This window comes from Argentina anserina, chromosome 4 (assembly GCF_933775445.1).
Source record: "Argentina anserina chromosome 4, drPotAnse1.1, whole genome shotgun sequence".
NCBI lineage: Eukaryota > Viridiplantae > Streptophyta > Magnoliopsida > Rosales > Rosaceae > Argentina > Argentina anserina.
The window spans coordinates 23,177,531-23,200,754 of NC_065875.1; the positions used below are offsets into that span (position 1 = coordinate 23,177,531).

The 23,224-nt window shown below is 38.6% G+C and overlaps 4 protein-coding genes across 6 annotated transcripts; 3 read left to right on the forward strand and 1 right to left on the reverse strand.

The window, feature by feature from the left end:
• Positions 1 to 2,577: 2,577 nt before the first annotated feature.
• LOC126790450 (clavaminate synthase-like protein At3g21360) lies at positions 2,578 to 4,490 on the forward strand. Its single transcript, XM_050516686.1, has 3 exons — positions 2,578 to 2,969; positions 3,546 to 3,799; positions 3,882 to 4,490. The coding sequence occupies exons 1-3, from the start codon at positions 2,604 to 2,606 to the stop codon at positions 4,225 to 4,227; spliced, it is 966 nt and encodes a 321-aa protein (XP_050372643.1). The 5' UTR covers positions 2,578 to 2,603; the 3' UTR covers positions 4,228 to 4,490.
• A 347-nt stretch (positions 4,491 to 4,837) lies between these two features.
• Positions 4,838 to 8,527, reverse strand: LOC126790447 (protein decapping 5). Of its 2 annotated transcripts, none has more exons than XM_050516683.1 (8): positions 8,297 to 8,527; positions 7,789 to 7,889; positions 7,578 to 7,649; positions 6,574 to 7,500; positions 5,961 to 6,032; positions 5,498 to 5,692; positions 5,273 to 5,380; positions 4,838 to 5,190 (listed from the first exon to the last, which is right to left on the reverse strand). In XM_050516683.1, exons 1-8 carry the CDS (start codon positions 8,448 to 8,450, stop codon positions 5,026 to 5,028), a joined length of 1,794 nt encoding a protein of 597 aa, XP_050372640.1. In that variant the 5' UTR covers positions 8,451 to 8,527; the 3' UTR covers positions 4,838 to 5,025. The 2 variants fall into 2 exon arrangements, with proteins under 2 accessions (XP_050372640.1, XP_050372639.1); XM_050516682.1 differs by having other exon boundaries at positions 5,498 to 5,704.
• Positions 8,528 to 9,747: 1,220 nt separating this feature from the next.
• LOC126790442 (protein CROWDED NUCLEI 3) lies at positions 9,748 to 15,049 on the forward strand. Of its 2 annotated transcripts, none has more exons than XR_007671727.1 (8): positions 9,748 to 10,155; positions 10,257 to 10,466; positions 10,554 to 10,807; positions 10,929 to 11,199; positions 11,284 to 11,367; positions 11,587 to 13,574; positions 14,281 to 14,420; positions 14,529 to 14,676. XR_007671727.1 is itself a non-coding variant. In XM_050516675.1 (8 exons), the coding sequence occupies exons 1-8, from the start codon at positions 9,889 to 9,891 to the stop codon at positions 14,760 to 14,762; spliced, it is 3,453 nt and encodes a 1,150-aa protein (XP_050372632.1). In that variant the 5' UTR covers positions 9,748 to 9,888; the 3' UTR covers positions 14,763 to 15,049. The 2 variants fall into 2 exon arrangements, 1 of the variants encoding a protein (XP_050372632.1); XM_050516675.1 differs by having other exon boundaries at positions 14,276 to 14,420; positions 14,529 to 15,049.
• A 1,988-nt stretch (positions 15,050 to 17,037) lies between these two features.
• LOC126790449 (piriformospora indica-insensitive protein 2-like) lies at positions 17,038 to 19,171 on the forward strand. The gene is made up of 2 exons (XM_050516685.1): positions 17,038 to 17,519; positions 17,888 to 19,171. Exons 1-2 carry the CDS (start codon positions 17,307 to 17,309, stop codon positions 19,109 to 19,111), a joined length of 1,437 nt encoding a protein of 478 aa, XP_050372642.1. The 5' UTR covers positions 17,038 to 17,306; the 3' UTR covers positions 19,112 to 19,171.
• The last annotated feature ends 4,053 nt before the right edge of the window (positions 19,172 to 23,224 follow it).

A 23,224-nucleotide genomic window follows, 5' to 3' on the forward strand; every position in this document is an offset into this window, starting at 1 on the left:
AACTCAGAGCTTAACAGTGGTAAAGAAGTAGAAGAAGCTAAAAAGTAGCAACCGACAGCTGAGCTTTAGATCCAGAACAGTAGTACTTCATACTATTATTCAATTTGAGACAGCCATTTTCTCTTTTGGAATTCTTTATGTAGAAAAAAGTTGATCAATTAACTCAAGTACTCATGAGTCTCAGTGTCTCAGTTATTCTGTGTCCCATTAGCCTTGTTTTTATTATCATCCCATTAAACTACTAGTTGTTAATTCTTTACATTAGAACTATTAAAAACTTCATGGAATTGAGTGAGGCTAATTAAATTCCTCCCGGAATAGATGGCAGAGATGTGGATTCCTGTGGACCATTGTTGATTTGTAGTCACTGTGTCTCTTAAATTTTGACCTGCTTGCATTAATTTTTCAGTAACACTGAATTGGTGCACATGGAATTCGTCAATGGTGAAATGGATGCCAATAATAGATTTTCTAAATGGGGTTTATTGGTTAATAATTCAGATGTGTTAGGTTTACGCTGTTTAGTTTACAGAAAAAAGTGACAGATTGGTCATTGGTGTGTCTATCTATTTGACTTATAAGAGTTTCAAATTCAATACTCCGGAACATCAAAGAAGTGTTACATTGATGTTCACCTTTGATTGGATTTGGAAGGAATCAGTAGTTCAGTACATTGATTGTGTCGAAGTGACTAGTCACTTTTCGCATTCTTTGGGGGTATAGTAGAATGTGAAGGGAGCTTTCTGCACTCTTGACATGCAACTTTGGAGAGCAATGGGGAAGAGGTCACTGTTTGATGATCATATGGCCATTAAGTCATTAACTAGCTAGCATTTCTTATGAGTCAATCGGCAAGCATATTCAGAACTCAAAGAATTAGAGACAGTAGAAATGCAATGCCTGCTACCTGCATAAATGACTTCAACATGGTTCTTCCAATTACGAAAGACCTTTCTAATTTAAGCGTATCAAATTGCCAAATAGAGTTATATATAAATAGGACAGAAGTGGTAATGGAGAATCTTATATAAACGAAGTGTATTAGCATACATGAAACTAGAAACACATAACTAAATGATAATGTTATCATAATCCTGGTAATTGAAATTATTTTCTTAATGGTGCTGAATGGTTAATCATTATTATTTTGATGTGTTTGACTTAATTTAGTTTTAAACATTTGTTTTAGTCCTAATCCTTCAGAATTCGCATCTCGCTTTTCTTTTATAACCTGTGCGGCTGTGCCCTTTGGTGCGTTTCTGTTGGGGCAGTCTGTTCTTTGCAAGCTTACCAAATCTTGAAACTGCTTAGTATTATTTGACCAGATTGATTAGGCATGGAAGCAAAGCAATCTCCAAATCTTTATTTAGAGGAAATTGATTAGATGAAATGCTTCAGTCGTTGTATGATGATCGATCATGATCATCATCCTGAAGTAGCACTTGTTAGTCAAAGACTTGGAAAATATAGAATCGCATTGCCTGCCAGATTTTGGCATGTATGATTTTTCCAATTAGTACAAAAGGAGGTATATTTCTGATCTTAGGCTAATATTTGCCAAGTGGATTCTATTTGCATAGGCTGAAAATGCATAGGACATGCAGGAGCTGGTCATATGAGTCTGATAAATTAAGCATAATGATTGGAAATACATGGAGTTGGAAACATGTATATGAATAAGAGTGAAGAGAGTAGTATAACTGCACTTAAGATGTATCTTATGTTCGTAATCAAGTTGATCATGTTGACCAGAATCCTGATATGTACAAGCAAGGCCGGCGTAGATTACTTCTAGACAGATCATTTGTCAACTTGTTTCTGTATTAGACAGTTTGCTTAGTCCTTAACGTAATTATCTAATCAAAATTACTAATTAACCTTAACATTTATCTCAAGGAGTACATCCACGACAAACAACATTCTAACCAAAGAAAAGATAGATACAGAAGCGTTGATCTTAAAGTTAGGACAAGGAATTAACATTTTGAAAATCTGGCTAGCTGTGAGATCTTTGTCTGTGACAGCAGAAAGAGCTTCACATTGTTGTTTTTCGAAGATCCCAAACCAAAATTGTTAGTGAATGCAGCCTAATATTACGGCGAGAAGAATCAAGAAGTAACCATCCTCCTTGTGCTTTTGTAGTTCGATTTTGTTTATGCAGCCATTTTGTTTTTTACATATGGCTGTAAGCGAGGGATGACAACTTGGGCGGCCAATGCAAGACAATGCAGCTTGAGTTTTAGTAATATACAATTCCATCTAATTTAAACTGTTAAATACTAATCTGCAATATTGATCTGTACGTGTGCTAAATCAACAACATACAGCTTTATTTGATGTAATTCATCCAGTAAATTGGCTTGTATGGCTGACTTTTATAAATCAGTCACCAACTGTTCTAAGCACAAGTCTCAAATTTGAGTCCTAAATAAACTAATAAAGAAAAACAAAGGGGCATGGCAGCATATACAAAAGGACATAGAATAAAAACAATGGCTGTACCAATTTAAGATCTTGCGAACCACTATATATAGAAGTCTTGAAAAGTTGAAGGTCACTCCTCATAAGTCATAAACACAGAGTTAGATACACAGAAAGAGGAAATGGAACACTTCAGCAAGGACTTCAGCATAGGCGCATGCGATGGCCAGAAGGTTGTAGATGGAGAGACCATGCCACTGGTGCTGCAACCTCCAGAGCCAACCAGGAATGATGTAGAGTCGCTTGTGTCGACTCTCAAGAAGAAGAAGGACTGGTTTGAACAGATGCTTATCAAGAACAGCGCAATCCTGCTTAGAGGTTTCAATGTACAGAATGCAGTGGAGTTCAATGATATTGTTGAAGCTCTCGGGTGGGATGATATTCGTTACGTTGGGCCTGCTCCTCGTACACATATACACAAGCGTGTCTGGACTGCCAATGAAGGGCCTTTATCTGAGTTCATATACTATCATCATGAGATGGTGCTGGTAAGTACAGAAAGCCTCTCTTGTTCATTATTCAAGTGCTACATACAACTTTGCGTCAAGTAACCATATATTCATTGGTGTCTTCCTTTTTTTCTCTAACCCTAAACCCTAAACTTCTCTTTTTCAGCAAAATTCTCACATTAAAACCTACCTGTGTCTTGCTTTCTTCTGTTACTTGCAACAAACCTACCTGTGTCTTGCTCAAGTGTTTCCTCCCTTAAAGAGAAAGCAATTAACAATATTAAGTTATTAACTTGCACGTATATAAGGGTGGACATGGTCTACAACAAATATTTGACCGAGTTACTTAAGCCAAGTCAAACATAAACCCAGTCCAACCTCAGTATAAAACAAGCATATAACGACTAAACATAACAACATGATTGATGCTTGCATCATAACATCCTTACTTCATTATCAGACTGTGGTTTCATGATGTAATGAACTCGTACTTCCAATCCTCTGGCATGTCCAAGTATTCTAATCTGAAAATTGAAGCCATATTGGCATTTCTACATACGTTAGATATCTGTTAACTACCTTTACTGGTCTCTGACTAACTAACTTACTAATCAGATTAAGGAGTACCCCAAACAAGTCATCCTATTCTGTGAGACACCACCACCAGAAGGAGGACAAACACCGTTTGTTCCAAGCTTCCGAGTAACAGAAAGGATGCTCGAGGAGTTCCCAGAAGCTGTAGAAGAAATGGAGACAAATGGCTTGAAGTACACCTTCACAGCTCCTAGCAAAAACAGCACAGGTTCAATGAGAGGTAGGGGCTGGGAGGATGCTTTTGCCTCATCAGATCGTGCCATAGCTGAGCAAAGGTATACAAAATCATAATGTAACATGATAATGTGCAACACTAGTTGGTTAAAAGCCATATGTCAACCATTTCTTTTGTGGCAGGGCTAATGCTCTAGGCATGGATGTCGAGTGGCTAGCAGATGGTTCGATGAAGACGATACTCGGTCCAAGATCACTGACAAAGGTGTTTGAAGGAAGAAAAGGAAGGCGAATGTGGTTCAACACGGTTGTGGGGATGCATGGAAAGGAACACAGTTCTGCTTCAATGGCCGACGGTACAGAGATTCCAGACAATGTGGTGAATAGATGCCAAGAGATAATTGAAGAAGAAAGTATCCAATTCAAGTGGGAGAAGGGTGATGTGCTATTCTTTGATAACTATGCTTTGCTCCATGGAAGGAGGCCTTCTGCTGCTCCTAGGAGAGTCTTGGTTGCTACCTGCAAGTAGTGATCTCTTGCGCTCTTAACGGTTGCCTACTGACTTGATGATCATCAAGTTCTATACTATTTCATCATTTATGTGAACCTGTTTGTGATACTTGGTAGTCTCACTTAAAGAAGACAATAATGGACTAGTCTCAAATATACCTGCTTGATGTTTTTGTTTAGCTATCCATATGTTGGATCAAGAGTGTATTTTTAGTCTTTGTTACATTTTCCATCTCTTGTACTGGTCAAGAAATAAGTGAATCAAATGCCATCGTTTTCTGCAGTAAATGGATGTTGATGAGATTAAAATCATTAAATGGTATGCAAGAACTGGAAGAACTTCAATTCTAGACTATGTAGCTGCGAAGCGTATCTTCGTATCTGACATTTCCCTAAATGGCTTAATCAGAGTAACTTCACATTGCAAATCGTTAGCAACAGCACAAAATGAAACATGCATGTACAGATTTAGCAGCTTCAGAACTCAAGGAGGTCTTCCCAGACATTATACGGTCATATCAGTTGGCCATCAATTTCCAATTGCAAGAGTTCTATCTTCAACTTCTAAGCACACAGATTTCATCGAAATTTAACACTTTTTGATTAGGTCACTAAAATGGACTCTTGAATCAGGGGAAACAGGGTTACAATTTAATAAAAGGAAAAAAGTACTGGTGTTTATTTTCTGGACAAGCACAGATAAACCTCATAAAAGAGTAAAACGACATTAGCATGCCCTGCTAAATCAGCATATTGGTCTGCTGGACTGATGGGAAAGTTTATACCCAACGTAAACTACTTTCATAAGACCAAGTGCCTACTGTGGACCTTGACTAGACATCCCTCGGCCACGACCCCTTCCTACATAGCCATATCCCCCCCTTCCATAATCCCTACCATAGTAGCCCCCACGGCCACGGCCACCACGTCCAGGACCACGGCCACCTCGACCGCCCCGATATCTTGAGAAAGTTCCAAAAGTCTGTAGCAGCAAATAAGCAACCATGTTGATGAAAAGCTCCAAATTCAGATCCACCAAAGATGGTAAGAAAAGGGAATATTACCTCTGTATCTATCTTTACTTGCTCAGAGTACCGAGTCCTTCCATTCTGTTCATTATTGAAAGAATTGGAGGAGATGGTGTCAAAAAAATCATCCTTATTGTAGACGGGCTGTTGCACAAAGACAAAATTAAAGATAATGAGATCACAGAAATAATAATAACTTAAGTTGTTAGAAGAACACATGCAGCTTCACAATATGAAACATATAAAATTAGCAATTATCACCTTGGCATCAAACTTTGGCAACTCCACATCATCCTCATCTTCGATATATTCTTCTTCACTGTCATTTCCATCCTCTCTATCCTTGGAAGGTTTGCTTGTCTTACCAAGATGGCCCCAAACCTCATCCTTATTGAATTTCTCATTCATTGCCGTGAAGTCAAATTCTTCAGTGAATTTTGTCACGGGCCGGGAACTCTGCACACCAAACTTTAATTGTTTGGCACCATCAGAGTTGTCAAAAATCATTCCAAAACTAAATTTTATGGTGCACAGAATCTATAACATAAGTTTGTTGTGATGGACTGCAAGTTGCCGGAAAAGCTCAAAGCTACTTCTCTATCCCAACCAGAAACCTCTGATCAGGAAGTCTGAATTTCAATCACATATATGTGCTTGACCACACTGGGTTAGGGAAAATAAGAACTCATCTAATGGTACACTGAGAAAAAAGATAGCACATTACCCCAGTTCCTCTGCCTCGCTCACGTCCCCTATAAGTATATCCCTGGCGAGCTTGGTATGGAGGTCCATTTGGCTGGGAACAAAGCAAAAGTCAGAGACCTCATTCAATCCAGTTCATGATTGGATTATAAAATGGAACTAAAGTATTAAACTAAGTCCAGCACTGTTAAAAAATTTATATGCAAGGGACCTAACAAAATAATGCACATATCTATGTCTTAATCGCTCATCCAGAGAAATATAGATAATGGGAAATAATGAGGACCCACCTATTCCAAAATTATTTTAAACCCCAACTTGAAATTAAAAATGAGAAATTATGCATACTTCTAGTTAGCAAAACCGGAGTTAGGCATACAAATGAAACAAAGATAAAAGAAAAACAGTTCGCTGACAATTGAGGTTCATGGTGTAGGCTTTTTTTTTTTTGGTAATTCAAAGTGTAGGCTTAGTTAGGTGGAAAACCTGCCCCTAAATTTCTGAACATATAATCTAGACATATAAACCCTCCCCATTAATTCAAGTTAAGCAGAAAAATCCCACATATCAACAGACATACAGGCAGGATACATAACAAGACATGCAAGTGCACACGTATGTGACAAAAAAAACACCTTTTGAACTGCCCGTGCAGGTGGTGGTAATGGCAATATTGGTGGCTGAGGTTCTGCTGATACTGAAACGGGCTGCTCTGCTGAGGTTGATGATGAAACTTGAACAACCTCAACATCCTTATGAGCTGCTTGCAATGATGGAGCTGAGGGGCCTGTAGTAGAACCAGACTGCAACAGCTGCCCTGGGGTTACCAAAGAAGGTACCACTGTTTCCGTGCGTACAGAATTAGTTGGCCCAACTGCCGGAGTAGTAGTTTGAGATACACTTTGATAGGGCAAGGTTGAACCAGAAACTGCAGAAGGCTTGTTAGAGATAGGTGGTGCAACAGTACTTATATCTGAGCTTGAACTGCTCATAGAAGAAAGTAGTGGCAAGCTTGCACTAATAGTGGCTACAGGAGGGGAACCACTTGGTGCCTTGTTTGATATTTCAGAAGTTAATATGGTGGAAGGTGCTGAAGGCAGACTGGTTGGCAAAATTGGGCCAATTGGTGGTGCTAAAGGCGCAGATGTCGAACTAGGAGAACTACCACTAGCAGCTGAAAGTAAGGGCGATGGACCTTCAGAAAAGTTAGGAGCTCCAGAGGGCAAGGAGGCACTAAAATTGGGATACTGCATTGGAGGAGGCATTGATAGCCCAGGTGGTGGACGAAGCAAAGATTGCTGGTGTAATTGAGGGAGGCCATTTGGAGGGCCATAATATCCTTGCCAGTACATGGGCATAAGCGGACTGCCATTTGCAGTTGGAGGAGGAGGTGGAATCCCCCATGACCCTAAATTCCCTCCAGGTTGATATAAAGGTAAATTGCCTTGGAAATTTGATCCAGGTAGTCCCATCTGTGCACTATGGGAATTAATATCTGGCAAAGGCCCAGTAGCAGGAGAAGGCAAGCTCGTAGTTGACAGAGCCGGGCGGGAATAGTGAGACTGCAAAAGAAACAGAGTACTTCAAACGATGTTTCCTTGCTAGATACATCACACAAACATTAAATTCCTTGCTTTACCTGAATAATAGCTGGGTCATTGTTTATAGGTGGTGTAGGCTGAACTGCTGGAGAAGACTTAACCTGTAAATCCTGTAAGATAAAAGCAGTAATAAACAATTATGGTCTGTGAGTCCGTATCTTTGCACCGAATCGAAAACAGAAAATAAAGAAAGTCTTCATAAACCGTCCTTCCAAACTAATGCCCTTAAGGCATCTCCGCATACCATACCTTGATGTCACTGCCTCGGAAGAGTATATACTCGTAAACTTTATCCCCCGGCGGGATTTGCGGCCCATCCTTTTTCCTTCCTTCGGTTCCAAAAGACCGCACTGCCATTTAAATCATAAACATCAGCACCAATTCAACTACCGAAAACTACATCTACACGAAAACTATGCATAAACTACTTCCTGCTTTATAATATTCCAACCCTGCCATGACATTCACTTCTACAATCCACAATCCCACAACATTTCGACAATAAACCAAAATTCAAAGCATCTCAACCTCGAAACTCCGAGATTGAACCACGAATCTCAAAAACAAAACAGCAAACACTCTACTCAGCTACAGCTTTTCTATTGTCAAACTCACATCTCCAAAATTGCTAACAAAATTACTAACAGTTGAAAAAAAATTCCAACAGCAAGTTCACAATTACCGCAACTATGAATCCAAATCAATTTTATTTAATCTAGCCCAGCATAAACAAAGTCAAGAATCAAAAGCTATATACCGTTGCGGAGTCCAATACTGGACTCTTCGGTGTTGATGTTGTAGAGTACGCCTTCGTATCTGATCTCACTCTTGGAAGTCAGACTAATCAAGCTGCCTATGTAGGAATCGGCCGCCGAGCTCGATCTGGCAGCGGTGTCGGAAGCCATGGCCATGAGAGCGCAGTAGGGTTTTGGTTTTGGGGGTCTGAGACCACTTTGAGATTATCGGGTTCGTTTTTGTGGAGAAGATGGAGATCTATAAATATATAATAACGGGAGTCAAATGCATTTTTGGCAATAATGGTGGGATGGGCCAATGAGAGCACGACATGTGGTCGGGTGTAGGACTCGTTGGTCTTTTTGTTGGAACATTGGGAGAAAGAGGGTCCAAAAGTGTTAACTAAAACTAGTAAACGATGAAGAGCAGGACACTAGGACTTGGAGTAGTTTAATAGCTCCTATACCCTACTATACTTTTAACTTGTCTAATTACGATGAATTTCCCTAGTATCAAATGATAATATGGAGCCTTTATATATAATGAGGACATACGGATTGATGAATCGTTGAAAGATTCTTTATTTAATGGCTGATGAGACTCACTTTTCCCTCATACTTCACCATTTTAGCATATCAACAATTTAGTTAATTCAGTATAATATTTATGCATATACTCAGTTTATGTAACATGTGAAACTTGAACCGCATAAGTTTTAATTAATAAATCATATTTACTTAAGAGATTTTCTAGTTTGCTAAAACATTTACAAAGCTAATACACTCATGCACACTCAAAAGTTGAGTGAACGAGATGTAGCCATGCATGTGATCGAAAAGTGGGCGATACTATTTCCAACCAAAACATAAATATTATCATCTAATGAGTCTCTTCCTCTATGCATGTAGATTTCTTTTATTATGCATGTTTATTGTTAGCTAATTTTATTTATGGAAGTAAACTAAATACACACAAAAAATCAAAATTGTGTAAAGTAGAGATTAAATCAAGATTGGTTGATACTACAATATTTATGCACCAAATCATATACGAATTGTTTACAAGATAAAATCACGTTAATATTTTCACGTGAATCATTAAAACCGCAAGATTGGATAAAGTAAAACATGCATTTTAAACAAATAAAGAATTGACAAAATAAATAAACATGCGAGCATGCCATGTGCACAAGCTTAATATGTGTAGTAAGATTAGTCACAAAATGTTATATGTATCTCTTGCTTGGTTGGTGAATTCTTGATACAATTTTCTGTTTGTTATATGCCCACAAACAAACGGGGCCTTCAAATGCAAAGAACTAAATGTAGGAATTAGGGTCATTTGGTCCCCAAAATAGTCACGTAGCATAAACGCACCGTTTCACTCTCACTCGCGTCACCATCACGCCCAATCAACTACTTAAACCCCAAACCCGAAAATCAAACCAAAAAATAAAACCATTACATTCTCAGAACCACACCACTGAAAAATTCCCAAACTCTCATCGGAATTAGGGTTTCCCTACTATAAATTTCAAATCTTCCCACTCTCAAACCTCAATTCTCATAATCTCATCTACATTCTGGTAACCCATTTCGGCAATAGCAAGTTCCGATGTTCTCGCCTCTCAGGAAGGCGCCGGCGGCCCTATCGCTGACGCCGAGGAACACCGACAAGGGCAAAGCCGTGGCCTACGTCGACGGTCCTCCTCCGCCATTGGGCTCGCTGAATGAAGTCAGAAGCGGCGGGGCCAAAACCTCGCCGGATTTGCAGAATGCCGATTGGAGGAGGTTTAAGGAGGTTGGGCTGCTCGATGAGGCGGCGATGGAGCGCCGTGACCGCCAAGAACTCGCCAATAAGGTCGCCAGGCTTGAGTCTGAGGTAAAGCCGCCACCTTTTTCGGAATTCCATTATATTGTTTGGTTACTGCAGAAACCCTAATTTTGATTTGAATTGGTTAATGATGTGTTATTGTTACGCAGCTTTATGATTACCAGCATAACATGGGGCTTCTCCTAATTGAGAAGGAAGAATGGGCCTTGGAGCATGAGGAGATGAGTCAAGCATTGGCCGAAACTCAGGAGATTCTCCACAGGGAGCAGAGGGCTCATTTAATTGCAATGTCAGAGGTCGAAAGCCGAGAGGAGAATTTGAGGAGGGTCTTGGTGGAGGAAAAGAGGACTGTTTCCGAGGTACCTGTGGCGTTTAATGTTTATTAATCGGTAGTTGAGTAATGTGGAATGTGTCTGAGGGTTGATGTATTTGATTTTTTTTTGCAGCTAGAGAAGTGTCTGAGAGAAATGCACGAGGATTATAGTCGAGTAAAGCTTGCATCGGAGGCGAAGCTGGCTGATGCCAATTCGTTGATCAATAGCATTGAAGATAAGTCTCTGGTGACAGATGAGAAGTTCCTTGCCGCGGAAGCCAAGCTTGCTGAGGCCAACAAAAAGAGTCTAGAGGTGGAGAGGAGGTTGCAAGAGGTGGAGACGCGTGAGAGTGTGCTTCGAAGGGAGCAAACATCGTTAAGTACAGAGTATGCTCTATATACCATGAATACTTTGCGTTTTGTAGCTGTTTTTTCCTTCTTTTACAATGAATGTGATAGATTTATAGTTTGTTAAATCTGACTTGTCGTTGCCTGTTTTTGTTATTAGGAGAGAGGCACACAAGGAGACTTTTTACAGACAAAGAGAAGACTTGAATGATTGGGAGAAGAAGCTGAAAGAAGGGGAAACGAGGTTGGGCAATATTCGGAAAATTTTGAATGAGAAAGAGGAAAAAACGAATGAAAGCGAGATAATGCTTAAGCAAAAAGAAAAGGACCTTTATGAGGCTGAGAGGAAGATTGAGTCCTCAAATGCTCTGTTGAAAGAGAAGGAAGATGATGTCAATAAACGACTAGCTGATTTAGTCTCAAAGGAAAAGGTGTGTATTCTTGTTTAGAAGCGTCATTTTGTTTTTCAGCCAATTTCAGTTCCAAGTCTGCTCAAATTGTCTGTTTCGTTCCAGGAGGTTAATTCAGGTGCGTACATCTTAGAGATGAAGGAGAAAGAATTACATGCGTTGGAGGAAAAGCTAAGCTCAAGAGAAAATGTGAGTCTCAAGTTAGCTCATTAAATTTTATTTGAAACTTGCTTTCTGTTAAGAACGTATTGCATGTATCTAAGTATCTGTTGCTCTGCTATGTTCAGTTTTTAATGAACATCCATTTGCTAGCAGTTATAACGGAATATTTGAAGTGGTTGAATTTCTTATGTCATCCCTGGTCTTTACTGTAAGCCTGACACTTGGCTTATCTATGAGCTTTAATAGGTGGAGATTAAAGAGCATCTTGACCAGCACAGGGCCATTCTTGATAAGAAGACGCAAGCTTTTGAGTTGGAAATTGAGGAAAGGAGGAAGAATTTTGACAAAGAACTCAGTAGCAGGATAGATACGGTTGAGCAAAAGGAAGCTGAAATAAGTCACAAGGAAGAAATGTTGAAAAAGCTAGAGAAAGTGTTGGATGAGAAATCTGAGAGGCTGAAGGAGAAAAATAAGGAAGTTGAAACGAATTTGAAAAATTTGAAGGAGAAAGAGAAGACCTTCAAGGCTGATAAGAAAAAGTTAGAGCTGGAAAGGCAGCACATACTTGTTGATATTGAACACCTTCAGAGGCTTAAAGATGAAATTCAGAAAACAAAAGATGAAAATTTTCAACTGGAGCAGCAAATTTGTGAAGAGAGAGAGAAGAAGGCAATCACTGAGAAAGAGAGGTCGGACCATCTACGCTTGCAGTCAGAATTACAACAGGAAATAACCAATTATAGACATCAGAACGAGTTACTTTTAAAGGAAGCTGAAAGTCTGAAGCAGGAGAGAGAGAAGTTCGAAAAAGAGTGGGAAGATTTGGATGAGAAAAGAGGTACAGTCGATGGAGAGCTTAGAAAAGTTATTGAAGAAAAAGAAAAATTGGAAAGGTTACAATCTATTGAAGCAGAGAGGTTGAAAGAAGAGAGAAAAGAAGTGCAGGATTACAGACGGAGGGAGATGGAAAATCTTAAGCAGGAGAAAGAATCATTTGCAGCTAGGATGAGTAATGAGCAGATAGCCTTATCTGAGAAGGCCCGATCTGAGCATGCTCAAATGGTCCAAGATTATGAATCACAAAGGAGAGATCTTGAAACATATATGCAGGATAGGGAGGATAAGATGGTGAAACAACTGCAGGAAATGGAGAGAGCATTTGAGGAAGAGAAGGATAGAGAATACACTAATATTAATTTCTTGAAGGGAGTTGCTGATAAACAAAAAGAAGAGCTACTATCTGAAAGGAATACAAATGAAAAGGAAAGGGAAGCACTTGCACAGCAGAAGAAGGAGCTAGAAGCAAAACAACTTGAAATGGGAGAAGACATAGATCATCTTGACAAGCTTAGCAAGAAGATCAAGTGCCAGAGGGAACAGCTGTTGGAGGAAAGAGGTCGATTTCTAGCCTTTGTCGAGAAACTTAAGAGCTGCAAGGACTGTGGAGAGATAACACGGGACTTTGTGCTCTCTGATCTTCAAGTACCTGGAATGTACCATGTTGAGGCTGTTCGTGATTCTGAATATAATGAGTCAGGATGGGGGAAAAGACTGCAACAGAAATGCAAGCTAGTGGTTTCTAAAGTAACTTCTAATAAAAAACTTGATGTATCTACCAAGGTACCACCACTATCGCCTATGCAGAAAGGAAAGGAGCCTACGTTGCTTGCTAATGAGGAGCCAAGAGGTCACAGCAGTCACGAAAATGAGCCTCAGCCATCTCTTAGGAGATGCAACGACGCTGCCAATGCTGAACCAGTTGTAACGGATGGCAGCTCTAAGGAGGTGGATGATGGGTATACTCCATCAATTGACAATAACAGTTTCATTATCAGCCAGGAGCAAGACATTCCAGAAGATTCTGAGCAATCAGAGCTGAAGAGTGGCCGACGAAAACCAGCCAGGGGACGCAAGTCTAGATTGTCTAGAACACACTCAGTGAAGGCGGTTGTTGAAGATGCAAATAAGTTTTTGGGTGAAACTCCAGAACCATCAAATGCAAGTTTGCTTAATGAGAGTAGTTACATAAATGAGGGTGATTCCAGTTTTACAAGCATCGGTCGGAAACGAGCACGCCCTCAGAGCTCCAGGATAGAGAGTGAGCAGGATGATTATGATAGTGGAGGACATTCTGGTAGTGTCACAGCTGGTGGCCGTAGGAAGAGGCGGCAACCTGTTGCTCCAGCAGTGCAAACCCCGGGTGGACAGCGGTATAATCTCAGAAACCGCAAGACGTAAGTTCCTTAATGTTCTGTATGAAATCATATGGTGCAATGGCAGCTAATATGGAAGTTTAATCTAGAATATAGTGTTTGCAGTCTGACGTGATGGAACATGACACCAGTTGAAATACCAAATATTATCAAGACCAGCATCTTATGTGTCTATGTAGATGTACTGCGAGTTTTTGCTATGCTAGATACTTTTTGGGTTTTATTAGCTAAGTTCTTCGTATTATGGGATTCCCAACTGTCAATTTCATAAATTATACTTATTTTGAACTTTTTTTAATTATGTTTATACAGTTTGTTGGTTCCCTTTAAATGCTCATACTGAGATGAAACTTGAGAAATTAAACCTGTGCCAGGATAATCTATTTCAAGCTCCTACAACGGCCCATACTAGCCTAAATGAAGTGAGCCTTGAAGTGCCTTGTTCACTAACTGTATCTTTTCTCAAATGATTGGTCCAAAAGCAGTCATATTGGTTCCTCTTTTTTTTTTCCTCTAAAGAAGAATTTATTATTGATAAATAAGTTGTCTGTTACGGAGTTGATATTGGTATGGAGAAAATTTTGATTTTCTTTCTTATTTTATGAATACAGACATCATTTAGATAGTTCCACGTCTGGTGTTTACATGTCCTGGTTGACAGATTAAAGAACAAGTTGATTCTACGTTTAAGTATCGTAAAGTTTTGTATGAACAATGTTCAGTGCAGGCACATTGGTAGCAGCATCTGCAGCACCTCACATGAAAAGTAAAAGGAATGAAGAATCAAATACTGAATCCATTGGCGCAGAGCTGATTCAGGTCACAACATCAAAAAATGTGGAGTCAACAGAAGAGCGAGTTGTGAGGGTAGAATTCTCACTTTGTTTGGTTTTGTTTCTTAAAATGTGTGGTGGTTTTTAGCTTTCTAAGCTTCTCTTGTGAAGGTGTTCATAAGTTCTGTTTGTTTTGGTACAGTTTGCAACACCAGAACCACAAGATATTGTTAATGGCAAAGCTGATGAAAGGAAGTCGGTTGAAGAGACAGAATTGAGTGTGGAAGTAAATGCCACAGAATCTAGTCATGGCAACAGCTCAGGTGGTGAGAGTGGCAACAGCTCAGGTGATGAGAGTGGCGACGACTATGATGATGAGGATCATCCTGGTCCAGCGTCAATAGGGAAGAAAATCTGGACCTTCTTCAGTACATGATGAAACAAATTTAGCCTCTTGAACAATCATTGAACATCTTTGTAATGGCAGTGAAATAGCTTCAGCATCTTTAGCCTGTATTGAGTTACTTCATTTAGTAGGTTCTCTTAGCTTTTTCGTTTCTTTTCTCATTCGCCTTGTAGCTCCATTACCATCTGTAGCATCCGCAAATTGAGATCTAAACAGTCTGCGATTGGTTGAAGTGTATAAAACAGCTCCTTGTTTGTTGATGAAGCAAGTCTTCGCAACCAAGTTTTCAGATAATCTGTATCAGTTGAAAGTTACTACTGAGATGTCTTTAATTTTTCTGTCGACAAAATGATTAACCCCTTTTTTAGGGTGTTTGGGGAAATGCTGGTTTGTTTACAGGGTTCAAATAGACATCAACTGACTAAACGATAAGAGATTAGTCATGCAAAGCCAACTGGGGAGCTGTTCACTAGTTTAAAACCCATGCTATTTCCTTCGTTTTTAACTCTTTCTCCTTCCCTCACTCATGCACAAACACAAAAGAGTAAAAAGGGGGACCTCTACAGGAAGAGAAGCTTGTGAGGAAAATGACTTATCAGTATTACTCATAGGCCTGCCAAAGCCAATTAAGTAGAGCTCCGGCTATGCCTTCTTAGCCTTGCTCCATCTTTCCCCATCCCCACTACTGAAACACTGTGGTCCTTTTTCCGTTCTTTGCATGATGACTATTGAAAAGCTCCATACCAAGTACCTTATTAACTTCTCCACACAGCCACACTGGCTTTCTTCTTTTCTGCTATTATTAAGGGTTACTGATAGTTCATTTTCTGGAGAAGAACAGTGGATCTGAATTGTTTCTGTCATCTTCTTTGTTATGAATTTTCATACTTATTAGTTGATTATAGTTTCAGACTTTCAGTCCATAACAATGGCCTCGGTGAACAATGAGAAAACCAGTTTCAATGTATTACTCTTGTTTCATTCTTATGGAGGAAATGAGAAGGTGAGGTCAGAAGATCTAGTTTGATTGATGTGTGTGCACTCAACTTCCCAGAGCAGGGGTGTGTGTCATTGTTACTTATATACATGACCTATTGTGTAAGGAAAGAATTTGTTATCATCATCTTGTGGTCATGTAGTGATGTTGATAACTCTTTATTTTTTTCTTTTATTTTCTTTTCACGAAATAATGAATGAAAGACCTTATATTGATCTAATAATATAGAACATCATCAACATAAAACGTCTCGTGATTATGGTGTCTTAGAGTTGTAGCGTTTTCTAGTGTTATAGAACACTTGAAGGGATACGGGCTATTACAGATCCTATATTAATCTAACTACAATGTACTATTACTAATTATTCAAACTGAAATAATTATGTACCTCTATTACTTTGATCGTCAATTAAACTCTCGACGTATGCGATAAATCCTAATAAGCTTTCTTCAACAAACACTTTTGTAAGTCTTAAGCGATAGTTGTATGACTGATCATAAGTTTAAACTTCACTCACATTAGTCACATATGTAAGGATTTAAATATGCAAATAGTTAATGCATCATTAAGTTCATACCGCCGGAAAATAAATTTGTTGCATGTGACCCTAAAACTCCAATTAAATTAGTGTTTTTTTTTTCACCGTAGTTCTCACCTCATCGATTCATGACATCTAAAAAAGGTGTTAGTGTTACAGACAGCTCCGGCATACCATATGGGGGCCATTGAATTTGCTCACAAGCAATTGAAGGCCTCCAATACTCTCTTGTCATTTCCCTCTTCTCGTTTCAGTAAATCAGAACCCAGAACCCAGAACACACCAAAAGACCCAAAAGCCTAAACCTACAGAACAAGCAAGCAGAACCCAGAGACATAAAACCCCATCTTTTTGTCCTTCATACAATTCACAGACTTCTCCTTTGCATGCATCCACTGGTCCCCCTAAAACCCTAAATCCTTAACTAATCTCCAATTCCCAACTACCATCTCCTTCTAACTATCCAATAAATCATCCAATATTAATGTTCATAATTTCAAAACGATATCTTAATCAATGTAAAAGCATAGCAATGTATAAAGGCTAATCTAACCTCTCACTTTCAGCCTCCCCCCATAACAATTATTGTTTCCAGTTTTCAATACCATTACTCTTCGAGAAATGCGCTGTGGATTTGCTAGCTCTCTCCCCTGCTTCACCTATATTTCTTGGCTTTAACATTAACACAGAGGAGTGAGGTGAAAGGAAGAGAAAGAGATCAAAAGAGTGAGCTAGCTTCTGTTTCCTTTAGCTTCTGCTTCTCTCTCTGTTTTCTTTGCTTCTGTTTCTCTCACTTTTACTTTCTCCTTTGACATCTTTGGATAGTTTCTTCGTTCTCTTTGGGTCCCCAAAGCACTTGTGTTTTTCCCTCATAGAGACCCCATGTTGATGAAATCTCTATCCACGACTCCAATCCGTGTTTCCTAATTCCTTGCTCTTTTGGGGGTTTGCTCGTTCTCCCTAAAACGAAACTAAGTCTCCTCTGTTCTACTCTGTTACCAGATTGTTTCTACATTTACGATTTGAAAGCGTTCCATCATGAAAAGCTACACTTCCACCAATGTTTTCATTTTTGCTATCTTCGTTCTCTTCTCGGCTGCTTCGTGCTCTGATGAAGAAATCGAACAAGTTTTAGCTCCAATGGAGCAAACAGAGCAAGAAGCTCTCTACTCTGCTGTTCAGGGCTTTGTCGGGAAATTGTGGAATGGTTCAGACCTCTATCCTGATCCTTGTGGGTGGACTCCTATTCAGGTATTATTACTTTTACGTCTCAACCCCATCATTCTGTACTGGCTTTGTTTCAACTCTACCAAATGCCAAAGTGACAATCTTTCTCTTCCTTTTTCATGCATCACTCTCGTACTTGTGATTATACTTCTCCATGATCTCCAGTTCGTCTTTCATAATTATAGAAAAAGATAAAGAAGGGCTAGAGTTACCAGATACTACAATGAACTCAAACAGTTTTAGTGATTGTGATCAATGATGAAAACTATGCTTTACACTGTTACATTGGACTGTGGTTCATAACTGTCAGTGATTTTATTTTTTGTCAATGCTTCACAAATTGTTAGCCTTTTGAGGTTGAATTTGATATAGGATTGTGATATCTTTTTCAGGGGGTGTCTTGTGATCTCTTCAATGGTCTTTGGTATGTGACAGTACTGAACATTGGACCTGTTCATGACAACTCACTTAGTTGTTCTCCAAATGCAAAATTCAGACCACAACTGTTTGATTTGAAGCGCCTAAAAACCCTGTCCTTTTCCAACTGTTTCATGTCACCACACGATCACCCCATTCAAATCCCCACTGAGAATTGGTGGAAGCTCTCTGAGAGCTTAGAGTCATTGCAGTTTCGATCGAATCCCGGTCTTACTGGGAAAATTCCCAGCAGCTTTGGTGGCCTCAAAAAGCTCCAATCTTTGGTGCTAGTAGAGAACGGGTTACATGGTGGGTTACCAAGTAACATAGGTGACTTGGTGCAGTTACAGAGGCTAGTTCTCTCTGGAAACTGGTTTACAGGTTCAATTCCTGCTAGTTTTGGTAGGTTAAATCAGCTGTTAATCTTTGATTTGAGCCAGAACTCATTATCTGGGCCTTTACCAAACACTTTTGGAAGCTTAACTTCACTCTTGAAGCTTGACTTGAGCAACAATCATTTAGGAGGGTCAATATCTCAAGTTGGTGATCTGAAGAACCTGACCCTTCTGGACCTAAGGAGTAACAATTTCTCTGGTGGGTTGACCAAGTCAATGCAAGAGATGCATGCCTTGGAAGAGATGGCTTTGTCCAACAACCCAATTGGTGGAGATCTCAACACCCTAGAGTGGCAAAACATGGACAAGTTGGTCATTTTAGATCTCTCCAAAACAGGGTTAACAGGGGAGATTCCAGAGTCCATATCAGAGTTAAAGAGGTTGAGGTTTTTGGGTCTAAGTGACAACAAGCTTAGAGGTGACCTCTCACCAAAGCTTGCAACTTTGCCTTGCATTAGTGCACTATACCTACATGGGAACAACCTGACAGGGAAGCTTGAATTCTCCGAGTCGTTTTACGCAAAAATGGGGAGTCGTTTTGGTGCTTGGAACAACCCTAATCTCTGTTACCCTGATGCATTGGTCACCAAGAGCAATGTACCATTTGGGGTCAAGCCATGCCAGGCTGAGGTCACATTGCTTGAATCCAATTCAATAACAAAGCTGGAAAATGCTGGTTTGAATCAAAAATTTTACTTCACTACGTCTTTGGGATTCTCAAATTGTGGTGGCATTGATGGGATCTGGTGGCTTGGTGGGTTGCTGCAATTAATAATAGTTCTGCTGTTGAATTGGTTCATTTAGGTTGTTGCTAGCTTGTTCAGTCCAGATCAGAACTAACCCTTTTAGCTTGTTATAGTAACTTGATTTGTAGTCTGCCCTTGCTTTGCTAACAAGAACTCGAATATATAGCAACAGCTAATTTAATGTTCATCTTTCTATCGATATAGTTCCATTGCCACAAGTGTCTGTTGTCTGTTCCTATCCACAATTTGTCAAGCAACTCTTTTACCCATCTCTACATTTGACATTTACTACAGTTATTTTCAATTTATCTGGTAACTTTAAAGAGTGGTATGGACTATTCAAGGACCAAAATTGCAAAGTTGATCTAACAATAAGAACCAAAGGGGATCTTTAATAAAAAAACAAATCCATACTTGCAGACGAAAATTGTTCTGCAAAATCTTGTACAAGGATAGATTGCCCTTGAATAAGATGTGACATGAAATCTTGAATGATAATTGCAGGACAGAGAAGAAGAGTACATGTTGACCTATTGCTCTGGAACCAAAATTTTTACAGCTATCAAAATTCATTTTGATTTGTTACCAAACAGAGCAACCCCAGCCAAATTTAAATGCTGAGAATTTTGCCAGCAGAAGAAAGAAACTCCATGGAATATGGGTGAATGTGAAATTATAACACCAATAATAATGGCAAAGGTACTGTGAATAATGTTAATGACTTTAATACATTGAAAGTGAAATCTGGAGGGGTCATTATATTGCATAGATGTATGGAGTGGTGGCTCCATAGCTGCATAGATTTGTACTCTGGTGGCATGGATAGACTTGTATACCTGTGCAATTTGCACACCTTGTGATATTGAAGAAAACAAGAAGACAATTAAATGTGAACCTGTAACTATAGGGGGGTGGGGGTCTCTTTGTTCTAGGATCTAGGCTCTGTTTCTGTAATTGTTCTTGGTGATGGTAGATTTTGGAAGATGAATATTCCTTTCAAAACCAGGGCTTCAATAAGTTTTATAATTGCCCTAGTTGCACATTGCTACTATCATAAAGCCCTAATATGAAGGGCAAGTATAAGATTTATATGTTTTCTAGCGTATTGCTATGTTTCTATAAGTCGTAGAATAGACTTTTTTTTTATTCTGTTTTAATTCCGGGATAGTTCTTAAATAATAGACATATGTTATGTACTAAGTTTGAGTTTCGGCTCAAGACCTCTTATTTGTTACACGACACAGTGGATGAGTATGTAATTGCTATTCCGGCCTTCGTTTTATATAAAATCCTAGCGGATTCCATAAAAAAAATTTCACCAAATTGTGAACTATCAAATATATCATTCTATAATTTTCTCTTCACACATAGATAGAAAGACAATTATGTAAAATATAAATGTTTCACTAATGTGTTTTACCAAAATTATCCTTTGTAAGAAACATAATTACATAAAAAAATTGTCTTTTAATAATACATTTCATATAAAATTCTTTAAATCTGTGCGATATAAACACGTGTATCACACGGGTACGAGACTAGTATTTTATTATGTTGAACTTTAAAGTTACAGTCCTCGTAGTCTAAATATCTTGGACTTTGCTAAGCTTTATTTGTTAATGGCCCTTCACAAATTCCACAACTAGTGCCCGTTCGATTACAAGGCTCCTTCACCTTTTGTAAGTTGAAACATGTCGCATTCTAAACAGCAAAGGAATTATGCAACCCATGATGATTCATGTCTTATCCAACGCATGAGCGGATGTTCTTCCCTCCACTCAGTGGAGGTTCACATATATGTGCTTTAACGGTCCGACTCCATTACAAACTTGCAGTATTGATTTAGATTGCCATTGCTCAGCTGGCCTCATGAAGTTGAATCAATAATTGGTTGAGGAAGGGAAATGTTCTTTGTTTAATCGGGTAAAAATTTAGAAAAAGAAACTTAACTTAACTTTTAAACATTAATTCAGCGCACACTTTTAAAACGAACGACAAGACTATTTATTAAGTATTTAAAAATGTGTTGCTAAATGTATCTAATAAATTTATTAAGTTTACCCAATTATTATAATCTATACTATCAATAATCTAAACAGAATTTGTCAATCAAAACACATGTGAAACTACATTAATAACCCTAGACTATATATTACTTTCAAATAACTTTTAATATATGAAGGATGTAAAATAATAAATGTAAATAAAAAAAGAAAAAAATAGTGAATATAAGTTATCTGAACTTCCATATCCCCATTTTCTTATCTCCACTTCATATCCCCATTCCCACTACTTCCATTATTAAAAAATAAAAAATAAAAATAAAAACAAAAATAAAAACAAAACTTTTACATGTATCCAACAAAACTGATGGAACTGGCGAACAACAATGAGAGGAAGATGAGATTACAACTGTTATGGAAGAAGCAAGAAGGAATTCGTGTCATTAATTATCAAGTCTTTTTATTAGGACTGAGTGATTGAATCTTCCAATTCAAATCATTAGCCTAAAGTACTTTTTGTTGTCAAGAGACCTTATCTATAAATGCTCTAAATAGATTGCTTTCTTCAAGAATTAGATTGAGAGAGCACGCATAGATCAGAAGGCTTGAAATTCAAGTTATAAGAAGACACAAAACGAAAGAAAGAAGAATAGCCACAGAATGTTGCCTTTAACTCACAGACTACTGCAGAGAACATCTTTAATTACCAACGTTCACAGAATATGTCATGGTCTCATGGACTCATAGACTCATAGTTCTCGTCTTGAAGAGTGACGTTGGTGAAGACGTTGAACAAGGATGAGATAGATTATGAATTATCAATTGCGAAGGGAGAGCATGTGCAGCAAGCCAGCAACAATGGGATTGGTGGAGGTTGCACCGTTGATTTTGCTGGGTTTGATAAATCAAGGGTAATATTTATACGTACAGAAATACGTATATAATATTTATACGTACAGAAATACGTATATAGTATTTATACGTACAGAAATACGTATATAGTACTTATACGTACAGAAATACGTATATAGTACTTATACGTACAGAAATACGTAGTAATTGAGTATTGTACAGTAACCGTGAATAGTGAATAGTGAACAGTAACTTCGTATAAACCAAAATTGCTGAACAGTAACCGTTTATTACTGTTTTGGCATTTAAAGGTTTAACGAAACGATCCTAAATTTCCTTTCTTATCTTTTCAAGGTGATCTATAAGCGAGGGAAGGAAATTAGCATCGGGAATTGTGGAAATTACGCTCAAGTCAATAGGGTGAGTAAAATCTCACTGAATTACGAATCTACCCTCGTGGTGATTCAATATTTTTGCAAGTGTGTTTATTAAATGAATTACAACATGTATATAATTTAGTGGACTACATATATACAGTATAATGGTAATAAGTACATATATATATATAGTTCGTTAAATTACATACTGTTATTAATTCATTGAAAATAGTCGATTCGGTGACAGAAAATATGACATGTATAGGATATAGAGAACGATGTATATAGTATAAATGGTAAATAAATACGAATATATATAGTTCGCTATATACTATACTGTTATGATTTTATTGGGGTGATATTGTGAAAGTTTTAAAACGTACAATATGATGAGTGATTATTGTACATGATTTTATCACGGAAAATGTGAAATATTGTGATTTGTCTTCGGACGTGATGTGTGGTACAATATGATGTGAGATTATTGTACATGTGAGGCAAGTCGGAACCTAGCCTTTGGCCGGGCGAAAGTTACGATACAGTTAGAGCTCTAGTCTGTCTGCCATAGTACTGCATGAAGGTAACGGGTGGTTATCTGCTCATGGGTACTCAGCTTGTTGTGGATGTTGGGTGGCGGGTGGTTACCCAACATCAGCGGTATACTAAGTGAGGGGTAACAGATGTGTACCAGCGCTCATTAGTTACCATTTTGTGAAAGTATTAGAGTAACCAGATGGGTTGCTCGTTTTCTCATGATTTTCTCTATACTGTGTTGATGTGGAGTTGTGTCTTTTATGTGACGAGAGTTATTTTAATATTTTACTCATACGAGCTGTAAAGCTTACCGGGTTTGTGTTGCAATCCCGGTGCACCAATTTCAATGGTGTAGGGGATACTTCCGCAGGTGCTGAGTAGTGGTGATTGAGTGACGTCTCCGAA

Bases quoted from the DNA above. Each gene is read 5' to 3' on its own strand.
- LOC126790450 (XM_050516686.1), top strand. From the start codon at position 2,604: ATGGAACACTTCAGCAAGGACTTCAGCATAGGCGCATGCGATGGCCAG. The intron at 2,970-3,545 runs GTAAGTACAGAA...CTTACTAATCAG, and splicing joins ATCATCATGAGATGGTGCTG to ATTAAGGAGTACCCCAAACA. The intron at 3,800-3,881 runs GTATACAAAATC...CTTTTGTGGCAG, and splicing joins CGTGCCATAGCTGAGCAAAG to GGCTAATGCTCTAGGCATGG.
- LOC126790447 (XM_050516682.1), bottom strand. From the start codon at position 8,450: ATGGCCATGGCTTCCGACACCGCTGCCAGATCGAGCTCGGCGGCCGAT. The intron at 7,650-7,788 runs GTATGGTATGCG...TTTATCTTACAG, and splicing joins TCCGAGGCAGTGACATCAAG to GATTTACAGGTTAAGTCTTC. The intron at 6,033-6,573 runs GTGTTTTTTTTG...CTTTGTTCCCAG, and splicing joins CTGCACGGGCAGTTCAAAAG to CCAAATGGACCTCCATACCA.
- LOC126790442 (XM_050516675.1), top strand. From the start codon at position 9,889: ATGTTCTCGCCTCTCAGGAAGGCGCCGGCGGCCCTATCGCTGACGCCG. The intron at 10,467-10,553 runs GTACCTGTGGCG...TTTTTTTTGCAG, and splicing joins AAAAGAGGACTGTTTCCGAG to CTAGAGAAGTGTCTGAGAGA. The intron at 10,808-10,928 runs GTATGCTCTATA...TTTTGTTATTAG, and splicing joins CAAACATCGTTAAGTACAGA to GAGAGAGGCACACAAGGAGA.
- LOC126790449 (XM_050516685.1), top strand. From the start codon at position 17,307: ATGAAAAGCTACACTTCCACCAATGTTTTCATTTTTGCTATCTTCGTT. The intron at 17,520-17,887 runs GTATTATTACTT...TATCTTTTTCAG, and splicing joins GTGGGTGGACTCCTATTCAG to GGGGTGTCTTGTGATCTCTT.